We start from the raw sequence: 13,475 nt of genomic DNA, 5'->3' as shown, positions 1-13,475 counted from the left end.
CGAGTTACATTTATTGAGTGCAATGAAAATTTTCACTGAGTGAGCTTCAGGTCACGCCGTTCCAAATGCGGAAGGTTTTGGCTGGGAAATTTCGATAACAGGACTCTGACGGAGAAGGCCTGATGCACAAGGACAGACATCGCGACGCTCTTCTTTGAGATGATGGAGACCAAGTGGGGGGCTGTCCGGGCATGCCCATGGGAGGAGCCGGCACACCAGCTTGCGGAAAAAAATGTGGGCGAAGGAAGAAAGGCAGAAGGAAGCAAGAAAATCGAGAGAGAAGGCTCGACGGAGACTCCAGCGACACTAATTCAGCTAATTCGATGGAGTTCACTTAGTTAAATACTTTGAGAAATTAAATCTGCCCCCGTGTGAAAATGCTGGTCGCTTGTCCATAGTTACCCATCAAAAAACAAGCGCGCATTGTTAGGTGAATACAGGTTGAGTTTGCTTAATGGAGTCAGATAACTAATTTGAACAATTTGGTAAACGGTACATTTGAATATAAAATTCCTAACACTTTGAAGGCGATATGGAGATGAAGGAGATATGGCATGATGTCAAAAAGTTCTTGATGGGATTGGGGGGGGCAATAGTTTTGCAAGGCACTATACTGGATGTAGGCTTTCCCAAATTAGCAGAATGTTTTGACTCTTTTTCTGTATGTTCTATTCTCAGCAAGACAGTGGAATCCACATTGCATTGATGGAATTGACAGATGAATTTTGTTAGAATTTGCGGCTTTTTCTACCTTCATATGTTGAATTCCTCCCATGTTCATCCAGGCTTGTGATTGGTCAGGTTTGAGTTCCACAGCCAATTTGTAGCTCTAACGAGGGAAACAAACACAATGGAAAGCTCAGAGAATGTTCCGGAATGAGTCATTAGCCATTTATGGCCCTTTAATGAGTAGATAGGCTCATTGATGGTAAGCTTAATGCATTGTTCGGTCCATTATATAAAAGGCACAGTCTTCATTAGTTTACAGTCAAGGTGTCACACCAACAGACCCCCTAAGAATCCTTTATATAGATTGAAGGATTTTATACATTTTACCATAAAGGATTTTATACGATTAAACACAAGTTACATGTATCGAGTGCAATGAAGATTTTCACTGAGTGGGCTTCAGGTCACGCTGTTCCAAATTTGGAATGTTTTGGCCGGGGAATTTTGATAACAGGACTCTGACGAAGGACGTCAGGCATTGTTTTGATAAACGCTCGGTGTGGTTTTGAGTTTCTCCAGACGTCGAGGCGAGGGGGTGGACCCCACGTGGGGGCTTTCATTGGCAGGCCCATGGGAGGAGCCGGCCCACCAGCTTGCGGAAAAACGTGGGCCGAGTGAGAAAGGCAGAAGATCGAGAGAGGAGGCTTGACAGAGACTCAAGCGACAATAATTCCTCCATATATTTGATGGAGTTCACTTAGTTAAATGCCGGTCTCTTGTTCATTTTTCCATCAAGAAAGGAGCGCGCATTGTTAGGAGAATGTAGGTTGTGTTTGGTTAATGGAGTCAGATAACTAATTCGAACAATTTGGTAAAAGGTACATTTTGATATTTAATTCCTAACAAGATATTCACTAAACAATTTAGCTTAACTGTAGAGACAATTTATGATAAAAAAAACAAAAACAAACTGTAAACACTCAAAAGCACACATAGCAATTTGATTGGGTGAGTGGTAGGGGTGGGTGGAGCAATGCAACACAACACGCTCCCCTCTCTCTCACACGTGCCCACTGCACTGAAGAGAAGTACATCCATGATTTTTTTCCTTTGCAGTTTTTTGGACATTTTTTACAAGAGTACTCTGCTTGCACTGTCATGGAAGAGATAAGTCAGAGCTTGCCAATAGAATTGAGGAGAACACTCGGCTTGATTTAAAACAGCTGGCGAAACTGACAGGAAGTTGGCTGGGTCACGTCGACTTCTCCAACTGTCTTCGGGGAAATTGCGTGGTTTTGGAGAATCGAAGGAGGGAAAAACACTTTGGCTTGATCAGGAACATGTGGACGATTGCAAAACGGTGTTGGCCGAGATAGGTTCATTCGGAGAAAAAACACTGTCGATTCTGGGAAGCATGCGGCCGGTAAGAGGAAAAACAACACGTGATATTTCTGACGTGATGTTTCTGCTCCGGAGGGTATAAAAAAGCTGATTGTCTCTTAGACGAATGAGAATGCATTTTGAACGCTTACGAATGTTAATAATCGACGCCTCTCTGTCAACTCTCTGCTCTTTTGTGTATATTTTGGGGTCTGCTCCGAAAGCATCTTGTTTTGAAACCGTTATTTATGAAAGAAAATGAAGGTCAAAACGAGACTCAACGATCTTAATTAACTGTGTGTGAGGTTGCTGCTCGCAGACAGAGGGCGCCATGGAACTGATGACCTAATTGGGCACACCTGGACCGTAGTATTTAAGGGCCAGATTGCTGAATAAGCATGATGGGATCGCTGAATGATGCATGATGCATGATGGGAAACCCCCAGGCGGCAGACGCATGCGCTCGCTTTGTTTGCAACGAAGAAAAAAACCGATACCGAGATAGAGGCTACCGCGGCGAACCCGTTTAACTTGATTGATTTGCCGTTTCGTGATAATCGGTGTATACCGGATGGTACCCATACTTTGCGTTTTTCTGTACAGATTTCCTTGAACGTCGTTCTCGTCTTAAAATGCATAAAAAACGTACTTTGTACGGCAAAATCGTACAGGTCGACAGGTATGTGTTAAGCCCACTTGAACTGCGCCCAAGAAAGCCCTTCTCGTAAGATTTTGGAATTATTCCAACCTTACAGTTTTTTGGACTGTGTTTTTGTTACCAGTTTCTCCATTCCCCTCCTCTATGGAGCATCCTTTTGCTGCTTTCTTCTCCCCATTAAAAAATTTGACACTTGAACTTGAATTTTCTCCGCACAACATAATTGTCGGCGGCGCAGTGGTTAGCGCATGTGCGGCACAGTTCATGTCTTGGGATCCTCCTGCGTGGGTTTAAATCCAGCTCCAGACTTCCTGTGCGGAGTTTGTATGTTCTCCCCGTGCCTGCGTGGGTTTCCTCCGGGCACTCCGGTTTCCTCCCACATTCCAAAAACATGCATTTCAGGTGAATTGGCCGGTCCAAATTGTCCCTAGGTGTGAATGAGCGAGCGAGTTGTCTGTCCCCGTGTGCCCTGCGATTGGCTGGCAACCAGTTGAGGGTGTCCCCTGCCCACTGCCCGATGATTGCTGGGATGGGCTCCAGCACCCCCGCGACCCTACTGAGGATAAGCGGTGTAGCTAATGAGATGAGAGATGAGAACATAATTGTCTGAGAGAGATAAAGGGTTAAAGTGGTATGTTTTTTGATATGGGACACAGCCTCCGGTATTATTCTTATTTTCACAAATTTGATCAAATCATCAAATGTGAACTAAAATGCGCGGCAAATTTGGTCCAAAGAGGGGGTTTGTCAGTTTTGCTGAATTTTGTCTTAAAATATATGGTATGCTTCCCTTTCTAAAAAACAAAAAAATATATACATAATTTGCTATAATAGCTTTTAGGGTTAAAAAGGTTCCCAACCCCTGGCTTCCCAGAAAGTCACTGAAAAAGGTAGAAAAGCGGAGACAGTAGAGTTTAGAAAACTACCTGGAAAGCCTGCTCCAATCGGTTCATCTCTCGAAGTTGGTTTCCTTTGGAAAAATACAACTCTGCCTTCACTGTCATATCGCTGGGATTCAGCCGGAGGGCGCCGTTGAGAGCTTCCAGAGCCTGTGTCCACAAATGTCAAGACGAATTTATTTTTAGCTTCATTTTCACATGGTAAATTGTCATTTATAGTGTTTGTATTTTTGGGTAAATGTTATAGCACTTATTTTCAATGCACTATTATTACGATGCACATTGCATTATTACTATTATTATTATTATAACTTAAACCAGTTTTTGTAAGCACTATGTTGTCATCCTGATTTCTCTTTGCATATACACCCTGACAGTCTCTTATGATTTTCGCCTCAAAGTCTCTATACGACATGTTTTTACCCTGGAGTGCCATGAAGAGAGAAAAAATGAGAGAAGAGAGGGAGAGGGAGACTGAAAGAGAAAAGTAATAGAAAAGAGGAGGGAGAGGGAGAGAGACTATAAGAAAAAGTGAGAATAAGAGAGTAAAGGTTAAAGGAAGAGAGGGGGGAAAGATAGGGGGAAAAAACAAGAGCGAAGAGAGGGAGGGAGAGAGACACTGAAGGAGAGAAAAGTAATAGAAAGAGAGACGGGAAAGAGAAAGAGAGGGAAATATAAAAGAGAGGGAGAGAGAGACTGAAAGAAAGAGAGAAAGGGCGAGAGGAAGAGGGGTGAAGATGAGGAGAGAAAAAATGAGAAGAGAGGGAGAGAGACTAAAAGAAAAAGTGAGAAAAAGAGAGAAAAGGTTAAAGAAAGGGAGGGGGGCAGATAGGGAGAAAAAAAGAGAGAAGAGAGGGAGGGAGGGAGGTAGAGACAGGAAGAGGGAAATAAAAAAGAGAGGGAGAAAGAGTGAATGAAAAAGTGAGAGAAAGAAAAGTTTGAGGAAGAGAGTGGGAAAGAAAAATAGAGGGAACGTGAGGGAAAAGAGGTAGAGAGACTGAAAGAAAGAGAGAAAGGTCGAGAGGAAGAGGGGGGAAGATGAAGAAAGAAAAAAATGAGAGAAGAGAGGGAGAGACTGAAAGAGAGAAAGGGTGAGAGGGGGAAAGATGAAGAGAGAAAAAATGAGGAGAGGGAGAGAGAGACTGAAAGAAAGAGAAAAGTAATCGGAAGAGAGGGGGAGAGGGAAATAAGAAGAGAGGGAGAAAAAGTGAGAAAAAAGAGAAAAGGTTAAAGGAAGAGAGGGGAGATAGGGAGAAAAAACGAGAGAAGAGAGGGAGGGAGAGAGACACTGAAAGAGAGAAAAGTAACAGAAAGAGAGATGGGAAAGAGAAAGACAGGGAAATTAAAAAAGAGAGGGAGAGAGAGTGAATGAAAAAGTGAGAGAAAGAAAAGTCTGAGGAAGAGAGGGGGGTTGAGAAAGTCGGAAAGTGAGGGAAGAGTGGTGGAGAGAGACTGAAAGAAAAAGAGCGGAGAGAGAGAGAGAGATAAAGAATAAAAGCAAGAAAGAAGAGGAGAGAGGGAGAGAGACTGAAAGAAAAAGAGAGAAACAGAAGAGTTAGCTGAAGAGAGGGGAGGAAGAGAAGGAGGGTGTTAATGAGAGAAGAGAGCAAGAGAGACTAAAAGAAAAAAATAATGGGTCAGAGGAAGAGAGGGGGGAAACGATAAAGAGAGAGAAAATGACAAAAAAGAGGGAGAGAGAGGCTGAACACAAGGTTTCACAATTTTGATATCAATGACAATAAAGACGATTCTAAATCTAAAATGGATTTTAACTTGATTTCAGTAATTTGGTTCATTTTTGGAGTGCAGTTTGAAACTATTTCAAAATACATTGTGAAGTATAAAAGGACAATTGTACGATGCTGCCATCTACTGACACGGATGAATGTTACAATAGATTACTGCAAAGTTGGAAAGACAATGTGGTTGAAAAACGGCGTTCTAAGCCAAATGAATGCTCAAACACACAATACCAGGAGAAGACTAGGGTTTTTCTTTTCAACTGTCCCTTTAAGAATGTACTGATATGAAAACCTGTGTGTGGTTGCCATCTTTGCTGTAAATGGAAGACAAGAGGCGGTAGCACTCGATGCAAGGTTTCCCTCCGGAAAGGATGTCTCGGGTCATCTTTTCGGCCTCTTCCGTGTGGCCCGCCGTGACCAACACCTGAGCCTGGAGACCGGTTTTAGGATGAAAACGATGTGTTGGAGCACAGACATTTAATCCTACTTCAAAAGACAATCGTGTGAGAATATCTTTCTTTCCCTTTCTTTTTCACTCTTCCTTTATCTTTCCCATTCTCGTGTTGTCTTTCTTTCTTTCTATATCTTCTTACCCGCTTTCTTTAATTTGATCTTTTTCAGACTCCTTTTTTTCCTTTCTTTGTCGCTCTTGTCTTCTTGTCTCTCTTTGCATCTTTTACTTGCCCAGCCTGTCTTTTGCCTCTCTTTTATCCTTATACTATTTTTTTCCCTTTATTTCAGTCTCTTTTCTCTCTCTTCTTTCCCTCTCCTTCTGTCTTCCCCTTTCTTTGTTTAAACTTTTCTGTCTCTCTCCCTCGTCTTACATTTTCCCTCTCTTTCTCTTTCCTCCTCTTTTCCTCTTAACCTTTTCTCTCTTTTTCTATAAGTCTCTCTCCTTTACCCTCTTAAATCTTTCCCACTCTCGTCCTCTAACTTTTCTCTTTCTCTTTCAGTCATGCTCTCCCTCTCTTCTGTCATTTTCCCTCTCTTTATCTTCGTCCCTCTCTTTCTCAAACTTTCCTCTTTCAGTCTCCCTCTCGTTTTTTCTCTCTTTATCTTTCACCTTCTTTTCTCATTTTCTTTAAGTCTCTCTCTCCCTCTCTTTCTTCCCTCTACTCCTATTAGTTTTGTCTCTTTTTCTTTCAGTCTCTCTCTCCCTCTTTAATGTCATTTTCTCTCTCTTTCTATCTTTCCCCCTCTCTTCTCCCAACCCTTTCTCTTCTCTCTCTATCTTTCCCCCCTCTTCCCCCAACCCTTTCTCTCTCTCTCTCTCTTCTCATTTCACCCCCTTTCTCTTCTTGCCCTCTCTTCCATTAACTTCTCTTTCTCTTTTTCTTTCAGTCTTTCCCTTTCTCCCCTTCTTTCTTGCAATCATTCTTTATCGCTCTCTCACCTTTCAGTCTTTCTTTACCTCTCTTCCCTCACTTTCCCTCTTTCTCTTTCCCCCCTCTCTTCCTCTAACTTTTCTTTCTCTCACTTTTTCATTCAGTCTCTCTCTCCCTCTTTTTTATTTCCCTCTCTTTCTCTTTCCCACCTCTCCTTCTATAACTTTACTCTCTTTAAGTGTCCATCTCTCCCTTCCTCTCTTCTCTCATTTTTTCTCTCCCCCTCTCTTCCTTTAACCTTTTCTCTCTTTTTCTCACTTTTTCTTTTAGTCTCTCTCCCTCTCTCCTTATTTCCCTCTCCCCCTCTCATCCCATCACTTTTCTCTTTCTTTCAGTCTCTCTCCATCTCTTCTCTCATTTTTTCTCTGTTCATCTTTCCCCCTCTCTTCCTCTGACCCATATTCTCTCTTTCTTTCTTTCAGTCTCTCTCTCTCCCTCTCTTCTCTCATTTTTTCTCTTCATCTTCCCGTCCTCCTCTCACCCTTTCTTTCAGTCTCTCCCTCTCTCCCTCCCTCTCTTCTCTCGTTTTTTCTCTCTATCTTTCCCCCTCTCTTCCTCTAACCTTTTCTCCCTTTTTCTCCCTTTTTTTAAGTCTCTTTCCCTCTCCGCCTCTCTTCCTATGACTCTTTCTTTCAGTCACTCTCTCCCTCTCGTCTCATTTTTCCTCCTTTTATTTCAGTCTCTCTCATTTTCCCTCTTTTAAATCTCCCCCCTCTTTTCCTCTTACCCTTTCTCTCTTTTTCTTTTAGTCTCTCTCTCACTCTCTCGCTCTCTTCTTTCATTTTACTCTTTCTCTCCCCCCTCTCTTCCCCTAACTTTTCTCTCTCTTTTTCTTTCAGTCTCTCTCTCCCCTTTCATCCTATCTCTTGTTCTCTTGAACCTACTAGCTTGGCCCCAGTGAGAACACAGGACACATGCTCACCAGCGCCAGCCAAATGTGGTGGTTGTCCGGCTGCAGGCCGGCAGCTTCCCTGTAGACGCTCAGCGCTTGTGGGTAGCGCCCCGTGTTGTAGTAAAGCGCCCCGAGAGGCGCCAAGATGTCCGCCTTCCGCGTCACTCGCAGCGCTCTGCGGGGGAAAGGTCGAAGTTTGAGACCCGTCATGGCGTCCCCGCTTTGAATGCCGGAGTACCTTTTGTACCAGGACTCGGCCTCTTCGTTCCGATCGGAGGAGCGAAGGAGACGACCCAGGTTGACCATGGCGACGTAGTGGCTCGGTTTCAGTTGTATCGCTCGTTGGTAGTGAGCTGCTGCCAGGTCTTCCTTTCCTGGGGAGTGAAGGATTTTATACATTTGATTATAAAGGATTTTATACGATTGAATACAAGTTACATTCATTGAATGCAATGAAGATTTTCACTGAGTGGGCTCAGTGTTCATTTTACCTGTGTCCCGGGGACTCGCATGCTCAAAAATCTATGGGTCCCAACAGAGATCTATGGCTCCCCAAAATTTGGTCAAATTTAGTTGACATTGTAACTTGGCAACAAATATATAATAAAAATCTATATATTCATTCAGTTTTCTCATCTGATCTCATCTCATTAACTGCACCGCTCATCCTCAGTAGGGTCGCGGGGGTGCTGGGGCCCATCTCAGCAATCATCGGGCAGTGGGCAGGGGACACCCTGAACTGGTTGCCAGCCAATCGCAGGGCACACAGGGACAGACAACTCGTTCGCTCATTCACACCTAGAGACAATTAGGACGGAGCAATCCACCTGATGTCTTTGGAATGTGGGAGGGAACCGGAATGCCCGGAGGAAACCCACGCAAGCACGGGGAGAACATACAAACTCCGCACAGGAAGTCCGGTAGCTGCATTTGAACCCACACAGGAGGTTCCCAAGACCTTAGAACTGTGCCGCACACGCGCTAACCACTGCCCCGCCGTGATGCCTCATTCAGTTTTAATCATCAAATTATGAATTCATTTTCTGCATCAAATGATTGTTGGTAATATACCGATTAAAGGGATAACCACAAACCGGTCTTTTTTTCATTTTCTCCTTTTCTACTTCCTTCTTTTCTTAACTTCTTTATACAACATCATCATTCGTAATATAATGCATCAAAGCAAGTGAGCCGTTTCAGAGCCGGCTCACTTGAATGAGTTGAGCCGAAAAATCCGGTTCTCTAAAAAGAGACGGTTTTTCACCACACAACTCGAGATCGGCGTGCGGACGAAAACTCGAACCGCGAGACCAAAACAACAATGGCGGATCTGCCTGACGAAAAGTTCGGAGTGCGGTAAAATCTTTGTTTAAAAAAAATGTAATCGGGTAAAAATGGCAATTTTGTGTCCAAAAAGTTGCGTCTCGGGGACTCATGTTGATTTGAGACAATGCGTCCCCAGCAAAAATGAGATGGCAAACCAGAACACTGGGGCTACAGCTCACGCTGATCCGAATGCGGAATGTTTTGTTTAGTTCTGTTGATAACAGAACTCTGACACAGGAGGGCAGGCATTGTTTGGAGAAGTTGTTTTGATGAGTTTTTCAGACATCGGGACGCTCCTCTCCGAGAGGGTGGGGCCACGTGGGGGCTTTCCCGGCATGCCCATGGGAGGAGCCGGCACACCAACTTGCGGAAAAAACTTGGGCCGAAAAATAAAGCAGAAGATCGAGAGAGGAGGCTTGACGGAGACTCGAGCGACACTAATTCGGCCATATATTCGATGGAGTTCACTTAGATAAATTATTTAAGAAATTAAATCTGCCCCCGTGTGGAAATGCCGGTCTCTTGTCCAGCTTTTCACATCAAGAAACGAGCGCGCATTGTTAAGAGAATGTAGGTTGTGTTTGGTTAATGGAGTCGGATAACTTATTCGAACAATTTGATAAACGGTACATTTTAATATACTTAATTCCTAACAACGTACACAAAAGTCCCAGTGAACTTACCCGTATCCACCAAGAACACTCCGTAGTTATTATGCAGGTCTGAGTTGTCAGGACAATTCTCCATGCCTCTTAAATACGTTTCGTGAGCTTCGTTGTAGCGTTTCTACCAAATACAAAGTGAAGAAAGTTGAGTTTAAGCAATAAGGATACTCACGGAGTCAAATATTGAATCCCTTAAACTCTCTCAACAGTTGGCTCAAAAGAATAGCACAATTTGGGTCAGGGATGGAGCAATCCACTACGCGGGTCCATGTGACCCAAAAATGGGATGTTTTAAACAAAAAAAAATGAATCAAATCAATCTGTTTTCAAATGCCAGAACATTGATTTGTTTAACTCTGAGAAGACCGAAATGTTAATTATCGGTCCATCTAAATGCCGTGACTTGTTCTCAAAAACGGCTCTGAACATTGACAAATGTGAGATCACCCAAAGATGTAGGCGTCGTATTTGACCCCGATCTGTCCTTTCAAACACACGTGAAGAATATTACCAGAACAGCTTTTTTCCATCTTCGCAACATTGCTAAAATTCGCCCCGTACTGTCTCAGTCGGATGCAGAGATTATAATTCATGCGTTTGTTGACTGTAATGCCCTACTCTCCGGTCTCCCGAAGTCCAAAATCAAAAGCCTTCAGATGGTACAAAATGCTGCAGTGAGGCTTTTAACTAGGACAAGAAAGTTTGATCGCATGACCCTGATTTGAGCAAACCTGCATTGGCTCCAATGTTCCCTGTCATTTTTCTTACGGGTCTGAGCGTTCACACAAAGTCGGTGAGCCATGCTTGAAACAACAGTGAGCAACCATATTCCCAAGTGTGGCAAGATAATTCATTATCAAACATGTCCAAAACTTGACATCACGTTATATTTTGCTGAGTTTCCGGCAATGCAAAATGATTTTTCTCTTTTGAAGAAATTGACTCATATATTGCAAAGCTTGTACGGCCTACAAACGTCATTTGTTCTTACAATTCTTTCACAGGATATCCATTTCTTTTTTATTCTTGATATCTTTTGTCGCATAATATTCACATTTTTGGGGGCTTATTTAGTCAGTTGTAAGATACAGAACTGTACTTGGAAGTACAATGTTGGCAACAAGATTCACTTGATATAATTTGAAATTATTTGAATGCAACACGAACCTTTTCTTATTTTTTCCGTGTTTTTTTTCTACTTTATTTTAAACTCCTTTAAAAAAATCTCATTGTGTTTATTTTTTCCGAGCTGTTACTTTTTTCTTTTTGTTCTCTGTTTACTTTTTTCCTACATTTCTTTCTTTTCTTTTTCTCTGGCTTTTTCTGAAATTTTCCTTTTTCTCTTCCTTTTGTTTCTTTTTTTCTCAACTTTTCACTACTTTTTCATTTTGGTATTTTTTTTCTTTTTTGTTCTATTCCCCCTTCTTTTAAGTCATTTTGTGCATAGTTTTACATAATATTTGGTCATGTTGGGATGAAAGAAGCAAAAACAACCCGAAGAGCCGTTTAGGACCCGAAAGAGCCGGTTCCTTTTAGTGAGCCGAGCCGAAGAAGCCGGTTCTCAACCAACTCTACTAACTTTACTCAACTTCGTTCTACTTCGACTCGACTTAAAAATACCGCATTTAGGACACAACGTCAGGGGAACCCGTGTATTTTGACCTTCATGCACTGTAACTTTGACTTAAGTGGCTTCTTAATTAGTCATTTTGAGCCCTGATTTTTGTGCGCTGGCTAGATTTTCTCGTGCGCTGAGAATGTGCGAGCAGTGCGCAATTGCGCACACGCGCAGCTTAGAGGGAAAACTGATTGGCTCCCCGTTAGCCTAAGATGTGATTACAAAGTTCTCTTGGTATTATACAAAATCATACATGGACTTGCTCCCTTATATCTTTCAGATTTAATGTCCCCCCCATGTTCCAGTCCGGAGCTTTCGCTCTGAAAATGCCGGTCTACTAGTCATCCCAAGAGCCAAGAAGAAATCTGCTGGTTCAAGAGATTTCTCTATTCGGGCCCCAGTCCTATGGAATGCTCTTCCCCCTGAGATTGGATCTGCAACCTCAGTCGAACTGTTTAAACCTAGGCTTAAAACACACTTTTATTCTATAGCTTATGAATAACCTAGATTTTATGTTGACAATATCTGGGTATTATTTGTCCTCATGTAGGTTTTAGATCAGGGGATGGATGTGTCATAATAGTCTGTGGGTTGCAATCATCTGTGGTTTGTGCAGCCCTTTGAGTCTCTTTGTGATTAAGGGCGTCACAAATTAACATGACTTGAAGTTTTTGAGTTTTTCCTTGCCCTCATGATGGTTTTAGATCAGGGGATGGTGTCATAATAGTCTGTTTGCAATCCTCTGTGGTCTGTGCAGCCCTTTACCAGGCTGCAATGGATGTTGCAATAACAAATAATAATAATTTCTTTGTAATAACCTGATAAATGGGTTAAAAAACTAAAGTTAATTTTTCGTCTGTTAACAACAAAAAAACAACAACAAATGGAGCGTAAAGAAACATAAAATTAGATGAAAATGATCCAAGGAATGAATCGGTCCATTCCCATAGCACCGATTCATCAAAAGCAGCGTCCAATTTTACCTGGTCGGCATAAAGGGACGCCAGACTGGAATAAGCGTCGGCGAAATGTGGCCCAAACTTGATGGAGTCGTGCAGCAGCAGCTCGGCTTCTTTGTCCTCGTCCCGTGACCTTCGTTAAAAGACGCTCAGAACAATTAATCCTGGCTCCGCTCCCACGTTCGCTGCCATTGACAGCTAGAAACGTCCAAGATTGACTAGAAAGGACTTAACCTCAAAAATATTTTCATGTATAATTGTGCCGTTACTTTTATAGTGAGAGAAAGAAAAGTTAGAGGAAGAGGGGAGGGAGAGAAAGAAAGGGAAAGTGAGGGAAGAGAGGTAAAGAAAGACTGAAAGGTGAGAGAGAGAGTGATAAAAAATATAGCAAGAAAGAAGGGGAGAGAGGGAAAGACTGAAAGAAAAAGACAAAGAGAAGTTAGTGGAAGAGAGGGCAGGAAGAGAAAGGGGGTGAAATGAGAAGAGAGCAAGCGAGAGAGAGAGACACTTAAAAGAAAAAGAGATACAATGAGAGGGGGAGAGAGAAAAGTTAGAGGAAGAGAGGGGGGAAAGAGAAAGAGAGGGAAAGTGAGGGAAGAGAGGTAAAGAAAGACTGAAAGGTGAGAGAGAGAGTGATAAAAAATATAGCAAGAAAGAAGGGGAGAGAGGGAAAGACTGAAAGAAAAAGACAAAGAGAAGTTAGTGGAAGAGAGGGCAGGAAGAGAAAGGGGGTGAAATGAGAAGAGAGCAAGAGAGAGAGAGAGAGAGACTTAAAAGAAAAAGAGACACAATGAGAGGGGGGAGAGAAAGAGAGTGAAATGAAAGAAGAGAGAGAGACTGAAAGAAAGAGAGAAAGGGTGAGAGGAAGAGAGGGGGAAAGATAAAGAGAAGAAAATGAGAGAAGAGAGGGAGAGAGAGACTAAAAGAAAAAGGAAAGTAATAGGAAGAGAGGGGGTCAATTAACTCATTGTTAATTCTGCAGTTAAAACACCGTCACGGTTACCGATGGTCAAGAGCGGTGGCTTATATACGATGAAGTATGTTTACGTGCTTGTTTACATACAATTTGTGTATGTAAACTTACGTTGTGCGTTTACATACGCTTTTGTGTGTACTGACGTATGATTTATGTGTTTACGTACGTTTTTTTGGAATTTACATGTTTTTGTGTGTATTTACAGTACAGTACCATTCATGTGTTTACGTACCTTTTTGTGTGCTGACATAAGTTTTTTTGTGTTTACATACATTTTTGTGTGTAATTACGTATGAGTTATGTGTT

At 42.4% G+C, this 13,475-nt stretch overlaps 1 protein-coding gene across 1 annotated transcript in view; it reads right to left on the bottom strand.

Annotated features, from left to right (window-relative positions):
• tmtc1 (transmembrane O-mannosyltransferase targeting cadherins 1) overlaps window positions 1-13,475 on the bottom strand; it is a 33,778-nt gene that overhangs the window by 3,314 nt on the left and 16,989 nt on the right. Inside the window, exons 12-18 of the mRNA XM_088347545.1 lie at window positions 12,218-12,326; window positions 9,635-9,737; window positions 7,864-7,999; window positions 7,656-7,800; window positions 5,641-5,778; window positions 3,634-3,756; window positions 752-829 (exon numbers count right to left, since the gene is read on the bottom strand). Of these exons, the coding sequence (XP_088203671.1) occupies window positions 752-829; window positions 3,634-3,756; window positions 5,641-5,778; window positions 7,656-7,800; window positions 7,864-7,999; window positions 9,635-9,737; window positions 12,218-12,326 (832 nt within the window). The remainder of the gene's footprint in view (window positions 1-751; window positions 830-3,633; window positions 3,757-5,640; window positions 5,779-7,655; window positions 7,801-7,863; window positions 8,000-9,634; window positions 9,738-12,217; window positions 12,327-13,475) is intronic.

Source organism: Urocampus carinirostris, chromosome 11, assembly GCF_059441175.1.
Source record: "Urocampus carinirostris isolate Australia breed hairy pipefish chromosome 11, RoL_Ucar_1.0, whole genome shotgun sequence".
NCBI classification, from domain to species: Eukaryota; Metazoa; Chordata; class Actinopteri; order Syngnathiformes; family Syngnathidae; genus Urocampus; species Urocampus carinirostris.
Note: the sequence above shows the minus strand (reverse complement) of the source record. Positions and strands in the feature narration are given on the sequence as shown.